The sequence below is a fragment of the Brassica rapa genome, chromosome A09 (assembly GCF_000309985.2).
Source record: "Brassica rapa cultivar Chiifu-401-42 chromosome A09, CAAS_Brap_v3.01, whole genome shotgun sequence".
NCBI lineage: Eukaryota > Viridiplantae > Streptophyta > Magnoliopsida > Brassicales > Brassicaceae > Brassica > Brassica rapa.
Window position 1 is genome coordinate 35,682,239 of NC_024803.2, and position 24,089 is coordinate 35,706,327.

The 24,089-nt window shown below is 33.2% G+C and overlaps 5 protein-coding genes and 1 long non-coding RNA gene across 13 annotated transcripts; 4 read left to right on the forward strand and 2 right to left on the reverse strand.

Moving 5' to 3' along the window:
• Positions 1-7,084: 7,084 nt before the first annotated feature.
• Positions 7,085-9,292, forward strand: LOC103841536 (WEB family protein At3g56270). The gene is made up of 2 exons (XM_009118077.3): positions 7,085-7,427; positions 7,941-9,292. Exons 1-2 carry the CDS (start codon positions 7,275-7,277, stop codon positions 9,051-9,053), a joined length of 1,266 nt encoding a protein of 421 aa, XP_009116325.1. The 5' UTR covers positions 7,085-7,274; the 3' UTR covers positions 9,054-9,292.
• Positions 9,293-9,895: 603 nt separating this feature from the next.
• LOC103841537 lies at positions 9,896-10,726 on the forward strand. The gene is made up of 2 exons (XR_627826.3): positions 9,896-10,212; positions 10,317-10,726. It is a non-coding gene; the product is annotated as an uncharacterized LOC103841537 (long non-coding RNA).
• A 1,237-nt stretch (positions 10,727-11,963) lies between these two features.
• Positions 11,964-12,924, reverse strand: LOC103841538. The gene is made up of 3 exons (XM_009118078.3): positions 12,601-12,924; positions 12,342-12,405; positions 11,964-12,264 (listed from the first exon to the last, which is right to left on the reverse strand). The coding sequence occupies exons 1-3, from the start codon at positions 12,883-12,885 to the stop codon at positions 12,083-12,085; spliced, it is 531 nt and encodes a 176-aa protein (XP_009116326.1). The 5' UTR covers positions 12,886-12,924; the 3' UTR covers positions 11,964-12,082.
• Positions 12,925-13,778: 854 nt separating this feature from the next.
• LOC103841539 (alpha-galactosidase 3) lies at positions 13,779-16,483 on the forward strand. 2 transcript variants are annotated; one of them, XM_009118080.3, is made up of 13 exons: positions 13,785-14,154; positions 14,279-14,337; positions 14,439-14,495; positions 14,577-14,611; positions 14,698-14,801; positions 14,898-14,970; positions 15,051-15,109; positions 15,186-15,251; positions 15,328-15,411; positions 15,504-15,568; positions 15,655-15,737; positions 15,818-15,908; positions 15,997-16,483. In XM_009118080.3, exons 1-13 carry the CDS (start codon positions 13,955-13,957, stop codon positions 16,308-16,310), a joined length of 1,290 nt encoding a protein of 429 aa, XP_009116328.1. In that variant the 5' UTR covers positions 13,785-13,954; the 3' UTR covers positions 16,311-16,483. The 2 variants fall into 2 exon arrangements, with proteins under 2 accessions (XP_009116327.1, XP_009116328.1); XM_009118079.3 differs by having other exon boundaries at positions 13,779-14,154; positions 14,439-14,611.
• A 96-nt stretch (positions 16,484-16,579) lies between these two features.
• Positions 16,580-21,686, reverse strand: LOC103841540. 7 transcript variants are annotated; one of them, XM_033281017.1, is made up of 11 exons: positions 21,347-21,686; positions 20,457-20,700; positions 19,692-19,764; positions 18,854-19,182; positions 18,599-18,778; positions 18,424-18,516; positions 18,134-18,316; positions 17,936-18,038; positions 17,653-17,835; positions 17,137-17,576; positions 16,580-17,060 (listed from the first exon to the last, which is right to left on the reverse strand). In XM_033281017.1, the coding sequence occupies exons 4-11, from the start codon at positions 19,097-19,099 to the stop codon at positions 16,722-16,724; spliced, it is 1,767 nt and encodes a 588-aa protein (XP_033136908.1). In that variant the 5' UTR covers positions 19,100-19,182; positions 19,692-19,764; positions 20,457-20,700; positions 21,347-21,686; the 3' UTR covers positions 16,580-16,721. The 7 variants fall into 7 exon arrangements, with proteins under 7 accessions (XP_033136908.1, XP_033136911.1, XP_009116333.1 ...); XM_033281020.1 differs by lacking the exon at positions 21,347-21,686 and having other exon boundaries at positions 18,854-19,116; positions 19,692-19,737; positions 20,457-20,848; XM_009118085.3 differs by lacking the exon at positions 21,347-21,686 and having other exon boundaries at positions 18,854-19,116; positions 20,457-20,848.
• A 192-nt stretch (positions 21,687-21,878) lies between these two features.
• On the forward strand, positions 21,879-24,061 carry LOC103841541 (probable tRNA (guanine(26)-N(2))-dimethyltransferase). The gene is made up of 5 exons (XM_009118089.3): positions 21,879-22,908; positions 23,010-23,210; positions 23,305-23,605; positions 23,688-23,750; positions 23,860-24,061. The coding sequence occupies exons 1-5, from the start codon at positions 22,286-22,288 to the stop codon at positions 23,962-23,964; spliced, it is 1,293 nt and encodes a 430-aa protein (XP_009116337.1). The 5' UTR covers positions 21,879-22,285; the 3' UTR covers positions 23,965-24,061.
• The last annotated feature ends 28 nt before the right edge of the window (positions 24,062-24,089 follow it).

A 24,089-nucleotide genomic window follows, 5' to 3' on the forward strand; every position in this document is an offset into this window, starting at 1 on the left:
TAATTATAATGAATAATAAATATTTGATAACAATTTTTGTATCTTAGTTCTTTTTTTAATTTTATATTATTAAAATATATTTAAAAATCACATTAAATATATAATAAAAACATTTATAATTTTTTTTATATGTTATATTTTGAATTTTTCAAAACGTCTATAAATTATTAGAAATTTGAAGATCCCCACTCTGAAAATTTTGTGATCAATAGATTATTTTTTTTGTCATAATAAGTTACAAATGATCATAAAATTGTATTAATATGAATTTTTATTTAATATTATAAGAAGATACACATTATTTTAAAACCATATGAGTAAAAAATATCATTTAATAATAAAACATATATATTTATATATATATATATATAGATTATATATATACCATAAGATTACATAAATATTTTAATATTAAAACTTTCAATGAATTTTCAAAAACATTTATAAATTATAAACTTATTAAAGATTTCACATTGAAAATTTTGTTATCGATGATTTAAATATTCAGTTATAAAATGATATGAATGATCATAGAACTGTATGATTATAAATTCTCATTTAATAAATGACTATATAAAATATACTATTCTTAGAAAAATAGGTTGGTCCATCTTGACTTACATTATATTTTTTATTAAACTAACTATCGAATTGATAAATAATCTACCAAATTTTTTTTTGCACTTTCCTTAATTAGAAGCTACGAAATTACCTAATATGATTAACGTATATATGAAAATTAATTATTATGAATAATAAATATTTGATAACAATTTTGGTATCTTAGTTCTTTTTTTTAATTTTATATTATTGAAAGATATTAAAAAATCACATTAAATATATAATAAAAACATTTATATTTTTTCTTATATGTTATATTTGAATTTTTCAAAACGTCTATATATTATTAGAAATTTGAATATTCCCACTCTGAAAATTTTGTGATCAATAGATTATTTTTTTGTTATAATAAGTTACAAATGATCATAAAATATAACGCATATGAATTTTTATTTAATGAATATTCAAACTAAATAATATATATATATATATATAAACACTAATGATTTAAAGCAACAAGATTGGCTGATCAATTTAGTCGTCCGGTTGAAATCTTTCAAAAGTATGTGAAAAACTAAAGTCAAAGTAAATATGGATTTAGAATATTAGTTATATTTTACTAACCAAATACCGAAAAAAACCGAACCGAACCGAAACCAATCCGATATCCGGATTAATCCAAATGAAGCCAAACTATTGTTTCATTTTCCAAAATATGATAAAAATAATAACTTAATCCCGCGCAAGGCGCGGGTCTTATCCTAGTATTTAGTATTAAATGTTACCTTATATATATTCTTCCCTCATTTGACGTTATTTCTGGTGTTCTTGTTATTAAGGAAATAATGATTAGACTAGCTAATCTCCACGTTTAAAGCTATAGCCTATAGACATGAAGACTTAACACCTAACGAAGTTTAAAAACCTTGTTTGTCGTAATAAGGAACTACTATGACCAAAAGTTGGGGTATGTTTATACCCAAAACGATATATGGTTACATTACATACTATTGAATTAGGATATGATGATAAATTAGTTATCGGATAATGTGTATATCATCAATTATATGAAAAGTTTATATATATTCTGTTACTCAACCGACCAATGTCTTGAAATATTTTATCACGGATATAGTAGTGATCAACCACCATAGCTATCAGTCGCGAAATATATATACTTTTTGTGTTCCTTCATTAGATTTTAAAGAAAATTATTTTGTTTCCGTTTTAAACTGTTTTATAAATGTATATGAAATTTTAATATTAGTTTGTATTTTTAACTCTCCAAGTCCTAAAGACCATTTTATGACTGCTAAAAAAAATGTTTGTAATTCATAGTTTATCTTAAAACTAGTTTATAACAAATTTGCGCGTTGAGAAATTCCTTAGGATAGCTATTTATAAGTTTTTTTATCACAAAATTAGCCATTAATAAAAAAATGACCAAAAGAAATTTTATTAAAGAGTAAAAATGCATTTATACTCTAGGGTTAACTAATCTAGACTTAAAATTTAGAGTTACGGGGTGAGTTTTTGAGAAAAAAATTTCAAATTTAAAAATAAAAATAAAAAATAAAGATGAAAGTTTTCAAAATTAAAAAAAAAAATATATTTTGTCATTTTCTTTATTGAAAACTATTTTTGTGACAAAAACTTAAAAAAAATGTTATTTGAAAGTATTACCCATTTATCATATCTTACATTTTGGGGATAGAAAGATTATCTTAATGAGTGTGTACGAGGGAAGCACTCTTAACTTGCTTAAGTTTATTAACCTTGAATATTTTTTGTTTATTTTTAAGTTGTAAATGGGTTAATTAAACTCTTGAAGTAGAGAGAACAATCTATCGACAACTAGACATTGAAGTTTTAGATATGTACACAATTATATAGTACATGACAGTATGAACTAGACTATAAACTAGGGTATCAGTAGAGTGGTTGGTAACTGGTAAGTCCCAGCATTATTTGATTAAGAAATAGTTTGTCGGTTCTAATTTCATACATATGCGGAAAAAGAAATAGAAACGTGAGAAGGGTGATTAATGATAAAGTGGCGATGATGATCTTGATTCTTGAGACCGTTGGATGAAAGGAGAGGAAGACGGTTGAGACCGTATATAATTTAATGGAGGTATTGCTCGTATTTGTACGTGGTCCATTCTCCTCCTACTCGGATTGTGCATGCTTTAATTAGATGGAGAAATATGGCCACAAACTCTCTTTTTAATAATGAAATGTCTACAAAGTTGGTTAGAAAACTATATGAGAAAGCTCCACATATTTATTTCACGCACTCATTTTCTCTAAATCATAACGTAATATCCCACGGGAATATCATGTCAACTCCCGGATACTCCTATATATTAATCTTATAGCATTACAACATGTTTTTCTAGTCATATATCATCACTAGAAGTATTTTTAAAATCATTAGAAAAATAAGTTGGTTCATATAAATATATATTATAATTTTTATTAAACTAACTATCAAATTGATTAGAAGTGTACAAAAAAATATTTTTAATTATTTCCTTAAATAAAAACTACGAAATTACCTAATATAGTTAACATATAATGTATATGACAATTAATAATTATAAATAATACATATTTGATAATAATTTTTGTATCCTCTCTCTTTTTTATTAAATTTTATATTAATGCATAAATTTAGTTTTTTTCATATATGTTATATTTTGAATTTTTGAAAACGATTATAAATTACTAAAAATGGTAAAAATTCCATATTGAGAATTTTGTGATCAATGGTTTAATATTTTTTTGTTCAAACAAGATACAAATGATCATAAATCATATGAATATTAAGTCTCATTAATAGATATACATAATATATATATATGTATATATCATTTAAAATAAATTATATACTATATAAAAATATAAAAATATGTTAATTTCAAAGTTTTCATAGAAAAACTATTGAGATCTAAATATTTTACTTTTGAAAATTTTATTGATAAATCTCACATTAAAAAATTTATGATTAAAGGTTTAAATTTTTGTTACGGAAAATATACAAATGTTAATAAAATCATATAAGTAGGAAGTGTCAATAATAAATATTTATATTAAAATTTATATATATATATATATATATATGTCAATATAAATAAATTTTAAATATATACCATATAAAGTAAATAAAATGATTGTTTTGATTTATTTAATAAAAACATGATTGTAAATAAACAAAAAGGGGTGTATTCGATTGAGAGTTTTAGGTGATTTGCAACAAAATGACAAATCTACTATTATTCAAACATGAATTTTAAAATCTCAGTTAAAATCTAATGTTATTAAACTTGACATTTTATAAACTACTCTCAAATCCAGTGTTATTGAAAATATTTTAAATTGTGGAGTTTTCAAGTGATTTTAGAGCGTTTGGGTGAAATTTTTTAGTTAAAAATTTTAAAACTCAAATCACATGGTTTTAGATGATATTCTGGGGTGGTTTAACAAAATTCATTTTAATTTCTACAATTCAGTGAAATCATCTAAAACTTCATTAAAACCAAATCAACTCAAATTTTAGATTGAATACACCTCCCAAAAGGTATTGGTTTGGATTTATGTGATTACTCTAATATACATATTTTTATGTATATAAATTACTTTTTAAATAGGTGGCTTCTAATATGTTATTTGATTCTGACAATCTCAGAAATACACTTTTTCAAATCGAAGTGATTTTTAATATTGGAAGCACTATATATATATATATATTATTTCATTCAGATTAAATATTTTAGTCTTGATGTTTATTCCTAAAAATCCTTTAATGAAATACCATGACAAGATTCCAATCACCTCGTTTGAGTTTGTTAGAAGAATAAGACATTTGATCATTCGTCTAATATTTGTTTTTGGCTATTATAATTGTAAGAATGAGAGATTTGAACTATTTATTATAAGTTTTCTTGTTTATAATTTAATAAATCAAATAGTTCTTACTTTATACATAGTTTACATATATTAGAATGGTAAAATATTATATATATATATATATACTTTTATCAGTATACTCTTAAGTAATTAAACTTCAAAAATGTAGGTTAATAAAATAAGTAATTTTTTTTGTTGTTCTAGAATTAGATAATTTTTAGACTGAACTGGTGAATATATACTAGACATATATTTATATTTCGTGTCCGCACTTATATTCTATAACAGCTTGATATATTTAATTTGAACACTAACATGTGAATAGAGTTTACCGGTGATTTTCTTCAAAAATTTGATTCTTAATATGTATCTAGAGTGGAACTCATTTTTACATATGTCCATTTTTTAAATTGACACTTATGTAGTTCACTGAATTCATAGAAGAAGTTAAAAAAGAAACAAAATTCATATCAATGAAAAAGAAACGAGAACGAAAGCACAATTTTATAAAAGTATAAAATGAAATCACTTATGGAGAGTTAATAGTAAACAAGCAGGAAACCTAATCCCCTTTCAGCGTTTTACAATCGATGTTGTCTATCTGATTTTTGTGATTTGTGTCAGCCGTAAAGTTTAATTTTTTTTATGCATATGAAGTCTTCAAAATAATTAAAATGAGCTATAAAACGTTAACTTTTCAACAACGATGATAAATTTAAGAGACCAACATTTGTATTCGTTATTTTACAGTCGATCGAAATTGTCGTTTTACAAAATTTTAAAACCATCTAATGAACACACATTAGTATTAAAAACTCACTTTGCGCATGCGCGCGAGTTATCATCTAATGATATATTTGAATACAAACAACATAGCTTTTGTTCTATCAGAAAATCAGCCTACACTCAGTTTATATTGTAAGAACAATATGTAACATCTACAATAATATATGAAATGGTTTATAAAAAAATGACTACATAGATATCATAAAAGTACAGTTCTTTTGTCATACATGTAGATTTTTTTCAAAATTAATCACGTTTGATCTAAAATATATCAGTTAAAATTATGTCGGTATCTTGTGAATGAAGATAAAATATATAAAAATCATATAGTGATTTATTAGGGATATATATCCCACATCGTGAATTCTAATGGACATTAACTAATATATAAAGGGTTAGGGTCAATCCACTAATCACCGATTGGTTTTAAGTTGGAAGCCCATAATAAAATATGAATCTAATATAGTGTCAGAGCCAAGATCCTAAATACCCTAAACTCCTAATTAAAATTAAAATTAACCCTTCCGATCGGGTATAAAGGTTGTATTAAACTCGCTCGACCGAGTATAAATGTCCTAAAGTTTGAGATTTCTGGCCGATAAGAGCTATCATCTCAAGGAGGGGTATTAGGGATATATATCCCACATCGAAAATTCTAAGGGATATTAAGTAATATATAAAGGATTAGAGTCAATTTAGTAAACACCAATTGGTTTTAAGTTAGAAACTCATAGTAAAACCCGAGTCTAACATGATTACAATAAATATTTTTTCTATAAAAAAAATAATGCATCAACTTTCAGACGAAAACTGAAATTCACGAACCAAAAGAAAAACATGGGAGCTCACGCACAATGGCGGTCGGGGTTACAAAGACGTTCACATAATATGTAAGGGTATGATTAACTCCGGTCTTTTATTCAGAGTTCTTAATTCATGATTTGACATCTTTTAGTTTTTTTTACACTTTTCGGCTAAGAGACAGCTCTTATATCTCTTATTTAAGAGACGGTTCTTAGTTTTTCTTAGTTAAAATCTAAGAAAAACTAGGAACCGTCTCTTAGCCGAAGTTAAGAACTCCAGTTAATAGACTGGGGTTAATCATGGTCTAACTGTACCGATAGTTATTACTTTTTCTAGTAATGTTTTATGTTCTAAGGGCATCTCCATATCTACTCCATTTTTTCCTCTAAAATGGAGTAAAAGTGAATATGGAGTAAGGAATGCTCCAACCCAACTCCATATCTCACTCCATAATGAAAATTACTCCATAAATGGAGTAAACTATTTTTTGTTTGGTCATCACTCCATTATGGAGTGAGAAATGGAGTAGGATTAGAGTAATTTTACTCCATTTTCACTTTTACTACATTTTAGAGGAAAAAATAGAGTTTTACATTGGAGATGCTCTAAAAGTAGAGGTGCTATATTTGTTAAGGGATCTTGTCTTCGGTCCAAAGAGATTATGAGTTTAGCTCCAGAATTTCTTACAAAAATAATAAATATGTAACTGTATTTTGTGCTATCATATACCTTGTAAAGTTCATATTCTTATTTTATATACAGTAATTTTGGTCAACTTATACACAAGATTATAAATGACGAATTGGCGACCTAAATTCGTGTTTTCATAGGTTGGTCATGCCACGATACCTTTAGATACTTCCGTGATCAGTGGCCCAAGTTAGCTTCCTTAATCAACGGCCCAAGAACACCAAGTTTCACGTCAAGTATAGTCAAAGAGAGACAGCATACGTTGATTATGAGAGCTAAAGAACCAATCAACACAAGCCACGTACACACCCTTATTATCCTCATTACGTTTCTTTTAATCCTGCCTTGGTCGTTTTGACTCATTAACGAGAAAACACAATGATAGCGAATCACTAGTTCAAGAGCTCTTTTCTTTATAATGTCTCCTTCTGCGCAGTAACTATGATTACTGTGATGAGCTTCTCTTTAAATTTTCTTTACCTTTTGAGTTTTGACAAACCATTTTGTTGTTCTTGAGGCTGAGAATGGCTGAGAGGAGGCTTCAAAAGAACCCTGCGGCGGAGGCCATTCCCGGTACACCGATAATCCGGGATGTGAGAATCGTATCTGGGTCGGAGGTAACCGGATTATGTAGTCGTGGGTCTTCTCGGGTTCCATTCAAACTCAAAGACAATTACGTGAGTTCTGTATTTCTTTTAACTCTTGTTGTGCAATGTATGTTTAAGTATGTTCATATGTTTCATGTATAAATTCATTGCCTGCCTAAAATTTTGGAGGCTATAAACAATTTAAGGGCAATTAGTGAGATTTTCATAAAACTTTTTTACAAATCTAGGAACTTTTGTTTATTTAAGTTATTTTAAAATTTTAGGAGCCATATAGATCAATGTTTCATTTACCTAAATCCGGACCTTTCCTCTTTTGATGTATTGTGTGACAGTTTCAAAGTCGTCTTGAATTGTCGGCTCTGGTCTGTGGTTAGGTTAAAATGTTATTTAAGCCATGTCTGAAAGTTTCAATGTTTACGTGCATATATGATGTTGTTGCTCTCTAAACCTGGCAAACTATATACTCATTTTTATTTTATTTAGCATGAGAATTATGTAAGATGCTACATTACAGTTACGTTGGTGTCTGAAGCATGAGAACATGGTTTATAATATGTTTTTGATTGTTTGTTGATTCTCCAGGACGGTGTGGGAGAATATGACCTAAATAAAATGGAAGAAAAAGCAGCAAAGCTTGAGAAGGATCTAATCATGAAAGAGTTAGAAACTCTAGATTTTCTAGAAGCTCTTGGATCAACAAAAAAGATCGTGAAAGACTTGAAGCTGGAGCTGCAGCAGCAACAACCCATGAGATGCATGGAGAGCCCTGAACATCTTCGTTCAGAAATCAAAGAGATGAACCATGATGAACGTTGCCATCGTACTCCCATGAGGTCTCCAGATATGATCTTCATGGAACTGAAGCAAGCCAATATGAATCTTGGTAAAACCATGGATGATCTTTCGATGATACGATCCTACGTTGAATCTTTGAATATGAATACGGTGGAACATAAAGATTTTCTTGGGGTGGCGTCTCTAGCTGAGGAGCTCAACAGTTTGAGGTTAAAACATGATGATGAAGAGAGATTCATTACCAAGAATGTATCCGTGAACCCGCAGTGCGAACAAGTTAAGATGGTTGTTGAAACCAATGATAACAAGCAGAGCAGCACATGTCTTAAAACCGCAAGAATGAGATTGGTTGCTGCAAGAAAAATGGAGGAAGCAGCTAGAGCAGCGGAAGCACTTGCGATTGCTGAAATGACCATGCTATCCAGTGCCAAAGACCAAGACGAGTTTTGCTTCCCAGAGCCACCAAGGTCACCTTTAACACTCAAAGAACAAATGCAAGAAGACATATCCATTGAGATCATGAGGAAGCTGGAGGAAGCTAATGAAGAAGTTAAACAAAGCCAACAAGCCTTAGAAACTGCGTTAAACCGGGTGGAAATTGCTAACGTGAAGCAACTTGAAGCAGAAGATGCGGTTCGCCAGTGGAACATTGAGTCATGGAAAGATCAGAAAGCTATTAAAGCAAAGCGGTCCATGAAAGATGATAACATTCCTCGACGCTCCTTCTTGAGCCATGTGAGCCAGCACGAGCCGCTTGACAATCTCGCTAAGCCGATGCTAAAACGTAATGTTTCAGTCGGCAGTGGCCTAAACCGGAAACAAGTCCCTAACACTGATGAGAAACATTTGAGGAGAAAGTTTAGATTCATGCACAACACGGTTCCTGAACAGACAGAGTAAGCAAAACCACAGCCTTTAATGAATGAAAACATGTTTTGCTCATTTCATTTCGTTTTTTTTTTAATTATCTTTTGTTTCTAATTCGTTTGATCATATATGAGTGTTGTTTGCTTCTATTATAAACAAACCATAATGATTATTGTGAAATGTGTCGTCTTGATGCAAAATGTGACCAAAAGAAAAAAAATATTATGAAAAAGCCTAAAGCTTTTTGTAATGATAATTGATTATTGGAGTTAGTGAGCGGCACTGCTCATACTATGATTTAGGTGGTGAGCAACTTCATTATTTTATGAGATTTAATCAATGTATTAAAGGGTTAGATTAACTGTCTGATTTGGTGATCCGTAATGAATAAACTCAACTCAACTACTTTATATACTTTTTGTTCTTAGCCTTCAAAGGTGTATTTTTATCTATTTATCTTATTTTGAAAAAGTAATTTTCATACCTTTATTGCAAATTCTTGATTCTTAAATAGAAAACTGTAACATTCAGATTGTACTGTCATACTGTGGATAAAAAAGGAAACTGTAATTATTCTTTCTACGAGTTTGGCGTTGACGTCGATATCAGTTCAGAATGATGACGTGGCCATGACTTTGAAGACAATCTTAATAATCCAGTAATAAAATGCCACGTGTTTTTGTCTGCTACATTAGATATCGTCGTGTTACCTTCTTAATGGCTGGAGAGTAGGACCGAGGAGTCACGGACAACGAAATAAAGAAAAAGGGACAAAACCTGAACAGATAAATAAATAATTAAGAGCGGCGTGGGTTAGCAAAATCATGGTCTCTTATACTAAAATGTATCCAACTCCAAACACGTGGGCTGCACTTTTCGCCGTGTCGACGATCCGACGGTACGTTCGTGCTTTTTAAATTAGGTTGCTTTGCTGGTCTCGTGTCAATAATCCAAAGACAATGTCTTTCTCGTATTTATTAGTTTATATTTTAAAATGCTGTCGTTAAAGAAAATTGTTATAATACTTCCTGCTTTGCTTATATAAGGAGAGGATATACAGTCCATCGAGATGCAGATCAAACTCCATGAGATAGGGAAAAACGAGAAGGAGAAAGATTGGTCGTCCATTGTATGGCGGCTTGACCACCGTACATCTGGCTCGACGGTTGGACTCACTCTAAACCATGGTACCGTACGTATGCAAACACTCTGATTTCATTCTTGTTATTTCCTATAGGCATATAACGCATAATAAGTTATTCTGAGAATATTATATATGCAAACTATAAAATGCAGGTAAAAGTAATCTCAGGCTAAAACCATATGGAGAAGGAGAAGATCTTTTAGGCATGAGTAGGATTTTCGAGATAAAGGTGGAATATTCATATATTTAGTTCATGGTCGGATTATAATATAATTAAATCGGATTAAAGTTTTGGTCAGTGGATTGCTCTGAAGTCTCAACTAAGTGGGGGCTCGTATTCCAATCTTGTATCAATGTGTACTTGGGGTCAGTAGTATAAAGCATAAGCATCAAAGTATTAGAATATTCTCCATCTATGTTTTGTTCATCCCGCATTAGTAACGCGGAGTTGCTTCTCTAAATGTGTGTCAAACGGCAAGTCATTTTTTCTGGCTATCATGTAATGCAGTTGTATCGATTGCGTTTTTATGTTTATCATCTCTGGTTAATGATTATTTTCTAATAAACATATCAGTACCAAAAAATCTCAAGAAAAGATCTTGACAAAACATATTATATTTAAATAATTATAAGCATTAGCACTTTAGCACATCTATAACTCACTGGATGAGTGTTTCCATTGCATATATCAAGCTTTTGAGTTCAGTGTAAATATTGAAACTGAAGGAGGACAAGACCATACCCATACACAGCCATTAGCTCATCTTATTCCATCATATTTAAAGTATTGGTTAATTATCAAGCATCAAAATCAAAACTAATTCATCGTCTCTCAATAGATTTTATAGTTCCCGATGGCACGGGGGTATATTGCTTTTATGGCTAATTCAGAGGAAGAGCAACTCTAGACGAGCGTCAAACTATTACACACTTAAGACAGTATTCTTCATTATATTAGATATATATAAATGCCCATTGATGTAATCTTTCCATGATATTTCTAGAATCTGGAATGGTTTCCGAGTAGAACTCGAGAACCTTCATCAAAAACATTATAATTTTGAACAAAGAAAGGCCTCGGAATTGGATAAAGTCAGCAGAAGCTTCATAAAAGAAGCTAATCAGTCCCGAAAGATGGTGTTCTTTTCTACATATCTTATCTCTTCACTGGCAAGCATAAAACGAGAAAAATGGATATATAGGTGTCATGGCCAGTCCCAAACGGTAAAGGCAGCAACGCCGCTCCGCAAGGCGACGGAATATGAGACCCTTCCGGCGATGCTTCTAACGGAGAAGCCCTTAGGCTCCTTCTACGTCTTTAGCTACCGTTTTTCATTTTATTTGTGACGTTTACTTTGAGGGTTCTGCAACCACTGATTCTAGATTGCCCCTTTCTCAAGTAACCGATTTCTTGGAGAGAAATCGCGTCAAATCATAAAGACATGTATACAAACAACACACAGACGTTTAAACGAGAGATAAAAATCGATCTTGGAGAGAAGAACATGTGTAGAACTGTGTTGTCTGCGTAGCAATATTTATAAAAACCCGGCGGAAACCCTAATACCGTTATTTTTAAAAGCCCATACAAAAAAAAATAGATTTAGTCAATGCTTTACCCAATACCCAAAAGAAAGAATGAGCCCACTGAAAGAGAGTAAACTGGTTTGTCAAACTTGATGGAAACAGAGTGACCTGACAGTAACATTTCATAAACAGTTGATTATCTTCATACCTTGCTTCAACTATTCTAGTGTTTTTTTTTGTCTATGTGTTTCTCAGGATCTCAATAGACATGATTTTTGTTTTTGGTACGCAAGTAAATTTCAGCTTTTATAAGATAACACAAAATTTGAAGAATAATTTAGCTAGCTACCAAAAAACAGAAACAAACATTCATATATTATGAATTGGGAAATTAATCATCTCTTATGAAGAGTCTGGTGAAGAAATTTCCAGAAGGTTTTGAGGGATTTTGTAGACAGGAGACATGAACATATCTCCCTAACTTGTCCACTTGTCTTGCCTCACCCCTTGTGTCCTTTTTGCATACCTTACATGTTTTGTCCACCCATCCTTCTTCCACATATTCTCCATCCACTATAAACAATTATTTCAAATATTCATAACAAATAAAACCATCATCACTTCTAGATGAATAGTTCTCAAGAATTTACCTTCAACGTATGATTTAAAAAAGTCCTTGTATGTTCCTCCTATTTTTCTTCTCAAAGCCCCATACTGTACCATTTCGAATATATCAAACACAATTCAGTGGTAATACAATAATTATCATAATTAGATTTCTCATTCCAACATGGTTTTGTAAAATAGTTTTACATGAAATACATAAGAAGTAGTAAAGGATCGGTTGCTACGGTTACTTGTGTCTACCAAAAAAGATGTTAAGTGGTGTGGTTAAGTAAGAAGACTGACCTGTTCTTTGTTCATCTTGCCACCGGATTTGGTGGCTTCACGGGCCTCGTAGAGAAGCTCAGCGTCTTTCTCCGACCGAACCTGTGCGAAATCCAACGCATCCGTTAGTCTAGTGAACAACGAAGTCTCGTCTTCCTTCTTCTTCTCCTCATCTTTCTCTTGCTTTGCTGATACGACGACCCATCTAGGTTTCTGGCTTATCCTCGGCAAGGTTCTTGAGATCGGGACTTTGGTCGTGGCGACGAACCCACCGCTGTGCTGAAGAGGCAGTGCTCTTAGACCCATGTCTTCCGTATCAGCTCTCTAATTCCAAATAAATTAGATTGCATACTATATAGTAACACATATATGTGGTGTGTATGTGGTGGAGTTGAAATGGATTTGGGGCCACAAATGAATAATATGGTTGTGGTTGTTGTGTTACGTGGGAGTTTAGTGATCTGGTAATTTATGAGGCCTCGAATTTTATTTTATTGTGTTTATTAGAAGAGGTCAACTAGAATAATAACTTAGGAATAAATTATAGTTATTTAACGATTTCAAAAATTCATACCCATTTTAATGTTTTTCCTGAAATAAAAAGATTGTTGACCAATGACTAATGGTTAGGTTTATTAGTTAAATTGTTCTTGTGGATATTAAATATTAAGGAGTTGTAACTTACTGGGGTTATCATTTTTAACAGTTTTACTAGTTCAAAAGAGAAGTACAGCGGTAGATAATACAACAGTCAACTCCGAATTATCTATTTAGCATAATAATTTAAGAATAAAATGTACAATTAAAAGCCCAACTGAGGCCCAATCACAGAGAACAAACACCAAAAATTCCTATAATCCAGTTTTCCAGACAAAGTTAGGTCTATCCTCTGTATATATATTAATCATTGTATATGTTTGTCAAAAAAAAAATATTAATCATTGTATATAAATTACACAAATCTCTTACAACATTCGGGACCGGAGAAATCTTAATCCAAAAATGATGCTTAACTAAAAAAGTCTAAAAACACAATTTGTATGTATGTTTGCAGATTGAGAAATGCGATTTGTGTGTCAAACTAAAAATGATGCAGATTTAGATACACTCTCTTATTGTCAAACCATCTCCTAATTTTAATTTATATTGAACTTAAAATAGTAATAAATGAAAACGATATATGATGATTCGTAAGCATATTCTGGAACGAACTAGTATTATTATTCAATCCAACTCTTTTAGATATATCGATACGACTCCTCTATTATCAAAAACCACTCCTGTCTTCTTGACCATTTGGTTCACTCAACAAGGACACGTAGAAAAAAAGAAGAAGAGAAACCTGTTTAGGACATCCCCGGCGATTACTACAAAGATGAAATTGCTCCTCGTTGTGCTCTTCTCTTTATCTGTTCTGGTCTCTCAGACGGTCGGAGGAAGAGTCAAAGCTCCGTTATTGCGGCAGAGCAATACTAATGGATTGGTTTTCAGCAAATCATTCAATTCAATTTATGATACTTCTATGTACGGTCGATTGCAGCTCAACAATGGCCTCGCTCGTACTCCTCAAATGGGGTATGTGTTCAATAAAGGAACTAGCTTTTTTCGATTGTTCTGCTGTTCCGGGTTTTGATGTGAAAAAGGAACAACCTTTATGTCTCTTCTTGAACTTTGTGTGTGTTTGGTTATAATCTGACAGATGGAATAGCTGGAACTTCTTTGCTTGCAATATCAACGAGACAGTCATTAAGGAAACTGGTAAAAAGCTACTCTCACATGTTTCATATGATTACTTTTTTTGTTATTGTGTGTTCATTGTAGTTACTGATTTTTATTTTTTTTAAACTTCAATTAAACAGCTGATGCTTTGGTCTCATCTGGCTTGGCTGATTTAGGATACATACATGTCAATATTGGTACTGTCCCCTTTGAACCTGCCTCATCATTACTTGTTCTCTCTACTGCTTCATGTTTCACAAGTTTTTGTTTTGTTGCAGATGATTGTTGGTCCAATTTGTTACGTGATTCTAAGGTAATATTACTTGTATTAGAGATTTTATGTTTGATCTTCAAAGTACTAATTTGCTTATGTTCTTCTGTAAAATGTTGAATTCTCAGGGACAATTGGTTCCACATCCTGAAACCTTCCCATCAGGGATTAAGCTTCTTGCTGATTATGTTCATTCAAAGGGTCTCAAACTCGGTATATATTCTGACGCTGGGTAGGTTCAAGATTCATGCCCCACCTCTTTTGTATTTATTACAAAAACTCAACAAACAAAGTGATAGATTAATAGTCTCCTCATTTCTTCTTTCAGTGTTTTCACTTGTCAGGTTCGTCCCGGATCCCTTTTCCATGAAAAGGATGATGCAGACATTTTTGCTTCTTGGGTTAGTTTTCAGCCACTGTCCTTCAAAACTTGAGTATTCAATGAACTAGTTACAAACAAAGATTTTGTCTTGGTTTGCAGGGTGTGGACTATCTGAAATATGATAACTGTTTCAACCTGGGGATAAAGCCAATTGAAAGGTTTGATCTTTTTGTGATCTGAGTAAAGAGTAAATTTTAGTAAAATAACATGTTATGTATGGCCTATGGTTTCCAGATACCCTCCAATGCGTGATGCTCTAAACGCTACTGGTCGCTCAATCTTCTACTCGCTCTGTGAATGGTACATCTTCACATAGACCGAGTAAGAGTAAATTTTAGTAACATTTATTTACTTTTTTGTGTGTGTGTGTTTGCAGGGGCGTTGATGATCCTGCCTTGTGGGCAAAAGAAGTTGGAAACAGTTGGCGCACAACTGATGACATCAATGATACATGGGCAAGGTGGGAAGTCTCTTAGCATTTGCTTTTAATAAGATTTGTTGCTTAGAGAGGGATTTGGTTTGTTTAAATCATGATCTTATTTGTTTTTGAAGTATGACTGCGATTGCTGATTTGAATAATAAGTGGGCTTCATATGCTGGACCTGGTGGTTGGAATGGTAAACAATTCATTTCAAGATCTCATAGAACTTAGTACACTTAGAGTCCTGATGTACTGATGACACTTGTTTCCATTTTGCATTAGATCCGGATATGTTGGAAGTTGGGAATGGAGGGATGACTTATGAGGAGTACCGTGGTCATTTTAGCATTTGGGCTTTGATGAAGGTATGTAAACTAATTTCATGGCTTATTGATCTTATTTTTGTATCCTTGATTTGATCTCTAACCTTGTGGCTCTCCTGCAGGCACCACTTTTGATTGGTTGTGATGTAAGAAACATGACCGCCGAAACTTTTGAGATTTTGAGCAATAAGGAGGTTATCGCTGTAAACCAAGGTGATCTTTTTAATGTTTTTATAGACTTGTTAGCTTCACTGCATACATGTTTTCTAACATCAATCTGAGAAACACTTGTGGTTTGCAGACCCACTTGGTGTTCAGGGAAGGAAAATTCAAGCCAATGGGGAAGATGATTGTCAACAGGTGTGGTCAGGGCCTTTAACTGGTGACCGTATGGTAGTTGCTCTCTGGAACCGTTGTTCAAAGCCTGCAACCATTACAGCATCATGGGATATGATCGGTCTCGAATCTACCGTTAGCGTCTCGGTTAGAGACTTGTGGCAGCACAAAGATATAACAGACAATGCGTCTGTCTCTTTTGAAGCTCAAGTTGAGGCACATGATTGTCACATGTACATCCTCACTCCCCAGGCGGTGGTATCACGCTCTGATGTATAGTCCCTTCTTGTGAGGCTTTCAAATCCAAAGATTGCCACTGTGTTTGTGTACAACTTGTTAAGTAACGCATGAAAGTTGTTATTATTCAGACGACTTTCATAGTGTCTTTTGTACAAAACCTAGAACATGTGTGTTCATGAAGTTACTACAATAAAGAAATGCTTTTGAGGTTATTTGTGTTTTCTTCAGTACCTTCCAATCTATAACATACGACTAGTGTATGTTCTGTCCTACCAGCAACAAAGAAGAAATCTCTCATGAAACATTGGTTCAGAAGAAAGTAATCAAGTTTCTGATGATGAATCTTTTGAATCCTAAATGTAGTTTGTGCATGTGGTTTAAAGAGACAAACTAGTTATATCCTGGAGGTACACTCAGACCAACCAAAGATTCTGTAACAATCATTAAAAGTCAAGAACCGTTCAACGTTTGAGATGATTTGCTCTCCTCTTCTTTGCCATTTCCCATGTCCAGTTTGCTGCTTGAAGATATAGAATCTACTAGTTCTTTGCCGTTTTCTGGTGGTGAAGACTGGCAATTGTCATCAACCTCCAAGTTCTCTGATCTTAGAGATTTCAAAACATTTTGATCTGTACAAGTCTCTTGTTTCACACTTTCTTCTCCTTTGATACTGGCACAAGAAGTAGACACTTGATTAGAAAAATTGCAGCAGCTACTGGCTCCATTGTCATCTGCTGCCTCGGCTGAAGATTCTAAATGATGAGTTGGTGATTTTCTGTTGTATAAACTCTGCAACAACCAAAGAAAAAGAAATTTAGAAGTTAAACTCCAAGCCAATAAATGCATAAGCTGAGAAGTCACATACCATGTCAGGAATATAAGTTCCCGTTCCTCTAGTTTTCCCCATGTTTTGAGAGCCATTAGTTAAAGAATGCAGTGGCAAAGACTGCACCGACGTAGAACCATTCAGACTTCTAAGATAAAACTCGTTCTTTCGGTAACTCACAAGGTGACGGACAACATCCCAACCACTTGCCTCCCTATGACTATGATACATTTGACCATACACAAGCCGACCAAAGTAACCTTCAAAATCTCCACTCAGTTCAGATAGTTCTGACCTTCCAGTACCAAACGCTGTAACAGGATCATTCACATCTTGTCTTTGTCCCTTACCATTCCTCTCCAAAGAATTGCCAAAGAACTTCTCCAGTCTCCAGCCCATGGTTTCACCAGGTAGTGAAAGAACATCTCTGAGCTTTCTAGCTCCCAGTGTAAAAGCATGCATTATTCGTTTGAAATTTCCTAACAGAATATCAAAAATAAATAAAATAAATGAAACTGATACAATGGTTATGAAAATTATAATCAATAAAAGTACCTTTTGTAACACTTTTTCCGAGGTTGTTGCTGTGTTTAAGAGGATCAACTATGTTGAGATGTCTGATAGGAAAATCAAGACCATTTGTTTCAACAGTCTTAGTTGGAGCAGAGTATAACTCTACACAGTCTCTTAAAAACTTCTCATCAAGTAATAACTCATGCCCATTTTCTGGAGAAGCTGCTGGAAAGAGAGACAGAGAATGCATCAAAGCAAAACGTTAAATAAAGACGAGAAAAAGCTTACAAAAAGATGAGTCTGTGATTTCTAACATCATCCTTACCAATAAGTTCTGGAAGACAAGATATAGGCACAGGACCACCGACACTGATGCAGTAGTTGCTCCAATCAAATGAACTATAGTAATCCAAGAACTTGTACAGAACCTGTTTAAATATATGAAATTAATCTTATATAATTTATATATATATATCACTAGATGTAGATGATGCCAAAGTTTCAGAGAAATGAGAGTGATTACCGCTAAAGGGCCGGATAATGATGAATGAAATAGGTTGATGATATACAAGACTAGTACTGCCAGTGCATACGTCGAGATCAACCCAGTGTTAGCACCAAGAATTCGACTCTCGTAATAGCACCAAGCTTTAGTTAAGATGATGCTACGCTTGAAAAGATGATCTCTCCCAAAGAGTTGGTCAACCTTCAGAATACATCAAACCACATATTAACCAATATACAAGAACCAAAGCTGGGGTAATGATATGTTTAGTAGACTACTAGAGCCTACTTTTGAAGAGGTGATGGTACCTGTTCCAGAAAACATAAAGCGCGAAGCCCAGCGGTTTGATTAAAGGAGATATCCACAGCAATGCTCCTGATGTTGCATTTTATGACCTTGACCTACAATCCAGATTTCTTGAGCAAGATTTGAAGCATTCTTGAAAACACAAAGCCATAACCAAAATGAAATAAATAAACAAACCTGTGCAGGGATAAACTGAACATCGGTTATATGGAATTCAGATTTCCCTTCTTCACTTTTAAGCGTATCATACAATTTTTCAAAGAATTCATCTTCCATGTTTCGCTTTGTTAGGACCGTTAGATCGATATCTCCGTCTGGGAGATAGGTCTTTAGCGGCACTGAACCAAATGAAAACACCTGTAGATACAATTTGCCATTTAAAACTTAACAAAAAGAAAGCTTAACAAGCAAAGAGTTATAGGGGATTCTAACCTCAATTCCATCATGACTCTTGATTAGAGTATGTACGTAATCAATGATCTCATTCCTACTTCTATCTGAAACAATAGCAGGTTGTATAGTGCTTAGTATCTCATGAGCTCTCTCTTCTGCAAACATCCAAAACTCCCCATCTATTGGCAACGAATCCGCTTTAGGTTGTGCAGTTGTTGATGACAATGAGCATGTTGAAGAAGACGAAGATGATGAAACCGACAATCTTTCTTGAATGTCACCCATGTGAGCATAACTTCAAACTAAAACATCAATGGATAATACAGAAATCCTCAAATCCAGTGAGCCACTTTATAGGAGTATGACATCTACAAGCCACATAGACAAGTTGAACTTTCAACAGAGAAGATAAAAAGAGTTGACTTTATTGTGATCATATTAGACAAAGAAAATGGCACTAAAGCAAAGGAATACAAGGTAAAAGCTGGCTGTTTAACTTCAAAATCACCATGGATCAAGAGAAAACAGAGAAGAACAGTTTAAAGATTAGTACCCCAAAAAAGCTACATTGGATTTCTCCAATTTTTCAAACTGATTAAAATATATATAACAAATGAATCTCATCGGGAGACTTAAGTGATATACATCCTAAGCAAAGAGAAGATAAAACCGAAACAGAGTAATGTCAATAGTGAATGCAGTATTTGTTAGTATCCTACAGATTTTAGCACCTCAAGGCAAAACCAAATACTGAACATGCTTATCTATCTTCTGTCATGATTATTTCTACGGCAAAAACTAGCTCACCATTCTTCCAAAATCAGATTTTTAACGCAGAGACTTATATAAAACTGATGTTTTAAGTTCGAAAGCGTACCTGCTGCGGATTTAGTCCATTTGTCCTGAGATTCTTTGGAGCTAATCTGTGAATATTCAATACGCTTTAATTTCTGTAACAAATAAATAAAGAAAAAAATCAAAACTTTGGAACATGGTTTGTGATTTTAACTATTAGACGTGAGAAAAATAAGGCCTTTTGGAATTAAAAAATCATAAAAGTACGGCCTTTTCGTGTTGGTATCATCTTTAAGCTTTAACAAAAAAGGACCACGACCGATTGTTCCAGGCAAAAGAGACACAAGAAACGAGACTCACACCGATTCAATTAATTTGTTTATTTTTCTCTGACAATTGATATCAAGTTATCAACAACACAAATCAACAGAAACAAAGACACCCAAAAAAAAAAACGACACTTTTTGTCATCCCACGCTCATTGAGAAAGGCTATTTCAACGTAGATTAAGATTAATTCACCTCTCCACGATGTTACCAGCGTTTGATTTTCAGATCTTATTGGATAGACACAGACATAAACGTTACACCAACTTTTTTTTCAAACCAACAAAAAACAATCTTACATGAAAAAGGATTCAGACAATAAGTAAACGAAACGGAAAGCAATGTTTTTTTTTGTATCAAGAGAAGAAGAAACCGAAACGATGATAAAGATAATGCAAAGGGATTTTATAAAGAAGAATTAAATATAAAAGAAATTATGGAAGGTTCATAAAAGTGGGAGACCTAAAACAATCTTTCAGTCCAAGAAAAGAAAAAAACAAAGAGAGAGATTTTTATTTTACCTTCTTTCTTATTGAGTTATTTCTCATTATCGTTGTCGAAGACTACAAGTCTCTATCATCTTCATGTTCAACGCCTCCCAGTAGAATAACGTTTGTGATTCAACAAAACCCTAATTTCCATTAACCCAGAGGCAGAAACAGTAACTCAAAAAATTTTCATGAAATGGAAGAAGAAAAAACGCGTGTCGGGGTCTTCGGTGGTGTCGAGTGTAGACAATCATACGCGTTAAAAAAAAAGTGGGACCTAATTAGGGCTGGCAAAAAACCCGAATCCGAAGAACCGAACCCGATCCGAAAAAGTTGTACCAAACTCGAACTGAAATTGATTAAATATTTCAACGGGTTCAAAATTTTGGTATCTAAAAAACCGAATCCGAACCCGACCCGAACCGAAGTATTTCGAGTACGCGAATGTATCCGAAATAGATTTATATACCTAAATATATTAATTATTTTTAGATTTAATGTATACTAAAAGCATCCAAAATATATAAGATACTTTTAAGTTGTCTAAAATATTTGAAAATATAAATAGTCAAAAATAAATATCTAAAATATATTCAAAACACCAAAAATACTTGAAATATCTATTAATTATATATTAAAATATTAAAACCAAACTAATTTATATGTTAAGTTTAGGTATTTTAACATATGTTATTCAAATTTGTATGTGATATTTTATTTTATTAATAGATTTTGAGAAATTTAAAGTATATAATGAATTTTAAAATTTTAAAATAATTTAAATGGGTTATCCGAACCCGAACCGAACCCGAACCAAAATTTGAAAATACTCGAATGGAACTATAATTTTTGACCCCAAAAACCCAAAACCCGAATAGACTGGAACCGGAATTGAAAAGATACCCGAACGCCCACACCTAGACCTGATAATCATAAGCTTGATGACGTGGCTTAACACTTCGGTGTTGATACGAGGTTACATCTCTTCGGTATACGTGGATTTTATATTTGACGGAGCTGATTTACTTAAACACAAACTGAGTAAAATATTAATATCGAATCTGAACCAAATTCATTAATGGGAAATTGCCACAAATAGCACATTTATAATAGCACTTTTATCCTCACTTTTAATGAAGTGTAATAGACAATTATATCCTTAGGATTAACTAATCTAGACTTAGGGTTTAGAGTTGAGGGGTGGGGTAGGGTTTTTGGAATGTGAAATTTAGGATTCTAATAAATATATAAATAAATACTTAAAAATATATAAAACATTTTAAAAAATAGTTTCAAACATAATTTTCGTTTTTAAAAAGAAATTTGAAAAAAAAATAAAAAAAAATTCGAAAAAAGAAAATTTCAAAAAAGATAAAATTATAAAAAAGTTCGATTTTTTTTATTATTATTTTTTTACTTTTTTCTATTATTTAAATAATGATTTATTATATATATAAATAACAAGGGTATAAGAGTCTTTTACCACTTAATGATGAAGGTATTTTTGAAAATGTCTCTTTAGTGATGATAAAAATAAAAAGTGGTACAATAAAAATAGTAAACATGTAATTTCTCCAATAGATTTGTTATTCTATTATCGAAGAAGATGTTTCATAAGAAAGAGTTTTCAGATTTTAATTTATGTGTAATAATGTATTTTCTTCGTTTTAAATTTGCAATCGTCTGCATTTTAATTATCTTAATTGTAATATTATATTTATTTATTTTTGGACGACAAGAGATTTTGTAATATTATATTTTATATGAATAAAATAGTTGTTTAGAAAAAAACAAAAAAACTCCTACTCGTAATTTAAATAAAAGAAAAACAAACCAATTCCCAGATTTCATTTCCCGCCGCAATGTTGTTAACTCTCTCTCCTAAAACCCTATCCTCTTCTTCTCCCTTCCCTCTTCACAACTCGCAAAACCCTAGACGCAAACCCCCAAATCCATCTCGATTCAACCGGAGATGCAATCCCATTTCCGTGAAATCGGAAGCCCAGATCGAGAGGGGACTCGAATTCGATCCCGGGGCGACGTTCTTCCGCCACGAAAGCGCCAGAGGCCGCGACCTCGGCGTGCTCTCCGCTTCGCTCTACAAGCGATCCAACGGAAGCTTACGAGTCCTCGACGCCATGTGCGGGTGCGGAATCAGGTCGCTCCGTTACCTCGTGGAGGCGGACGCCGATTTCGTGGCGGCTAACGATGCTAACGACGAGAATCGGAGGGTAATCACGGAGAATCTGAGTAGAATCGAGAGAGGTGTTGGGGACGAGAGGAGATGGGTGGTGACGCATATGTTGGCGAATAAGGCGATGATTGAGAGGTATATGGTTGGTGATTTCTTCGATTTGATTGATATTGATTCGTTTGGGAGCGACTCTGCGTTTCTGAGAGATGCGTTTAATGCGTTGAAGTTGGGTGGGTTGCTTTATTTGACTTCAACGGATGGGTACTCTTCTGGTGGTCACAGGCCTTATAAGTGAGTTTGCAGTTATAAAGTTTGATGCTTTACAAGTGGGTTTAGGAGATTTGGAGGTTTGAAAGTTTAAACATTTATTGTTTTTTTACTGTGTGGTTTAGTTCGTTAGCAGCTTATGGAGCGTTTATTAGGCCGATGCCGTTTGGGAATGAGATTGGGTTGCGGATGCTTATTGGTGGAGCTGTGAGAGAGGCTGCTCTGCTTGGTTATCATGTTACGCCTCTTTTCTCATATTATTCTTATCATGGACCTGTGTTTAGAGTCTTGCTTCGGGTTCACCGTGGGAAGCTACACGAGGACAGGTTATTTATCTCTACGTTTTTGAATCTGACTAAAAGGTCTCGAGTTGTGGTTATGTTTAGTTCTAATTGGTGTTGCTTTGTGTTTGAACTGTAGGAACTATGGTTTTGTCACTTTCTGTCAGCTATGTGGCCATTCTGATACAGTGAGATGGGATGAACTTGGTCTGTTGGGATGTCCCTGCAGTGATACAAAGGCTTCTTCTTCGTTGGTAGTTTCGGGACCAATGTGGCTTGGACCGCTTCATGATGGATCGTATGTTACCGAGATGCTGGATCTGGCTAAGGAATGGGGATGGGTGAGTGAAGGCACTGGCATGGATCTGGAGAAGCTTCTCAGCATAATGATCGAAGAGAGCGATCCGAGACTGCCACCCGGATATTTCAAGATGGATGAGGTCCTTAACCATCATAATTGACTTACATATATAAGAAAGACGCATTCGTTACATGATGATAAATTGTTTGTGTTGTGATCAGATGGCGAGCCGTGCGAAGATGAACTCACCTTCGTTGAAGAAGATGATGAGTGCACTTGTTAAGGTACAAATACTGTAGTTGCATTTTCTCACAACTTTGATCTTTGAAGAAATAAATGCTAACCATTTGATAATCTAAACAACTGTGTGCTATTTTTTTTAATTTCTTGCAGGAGGGATACGCCGTTAGCAGATCTCATATAATATCCAATGGTCTCAAAACAGATTGTCCCATGTCACATTTTATAAAGATTGCCCAAGATGAATTGCAGAGTTGATCTTCTGCTTTTAGTTTATATAGTCCAAGCTATTTAACTTCATCTCAAATGATAGTTCATGATATAAAATAAAAATTAGTAGATCTGTTGAAATTCTCATTATAGTTTGTAATTTCTCTTGAAAA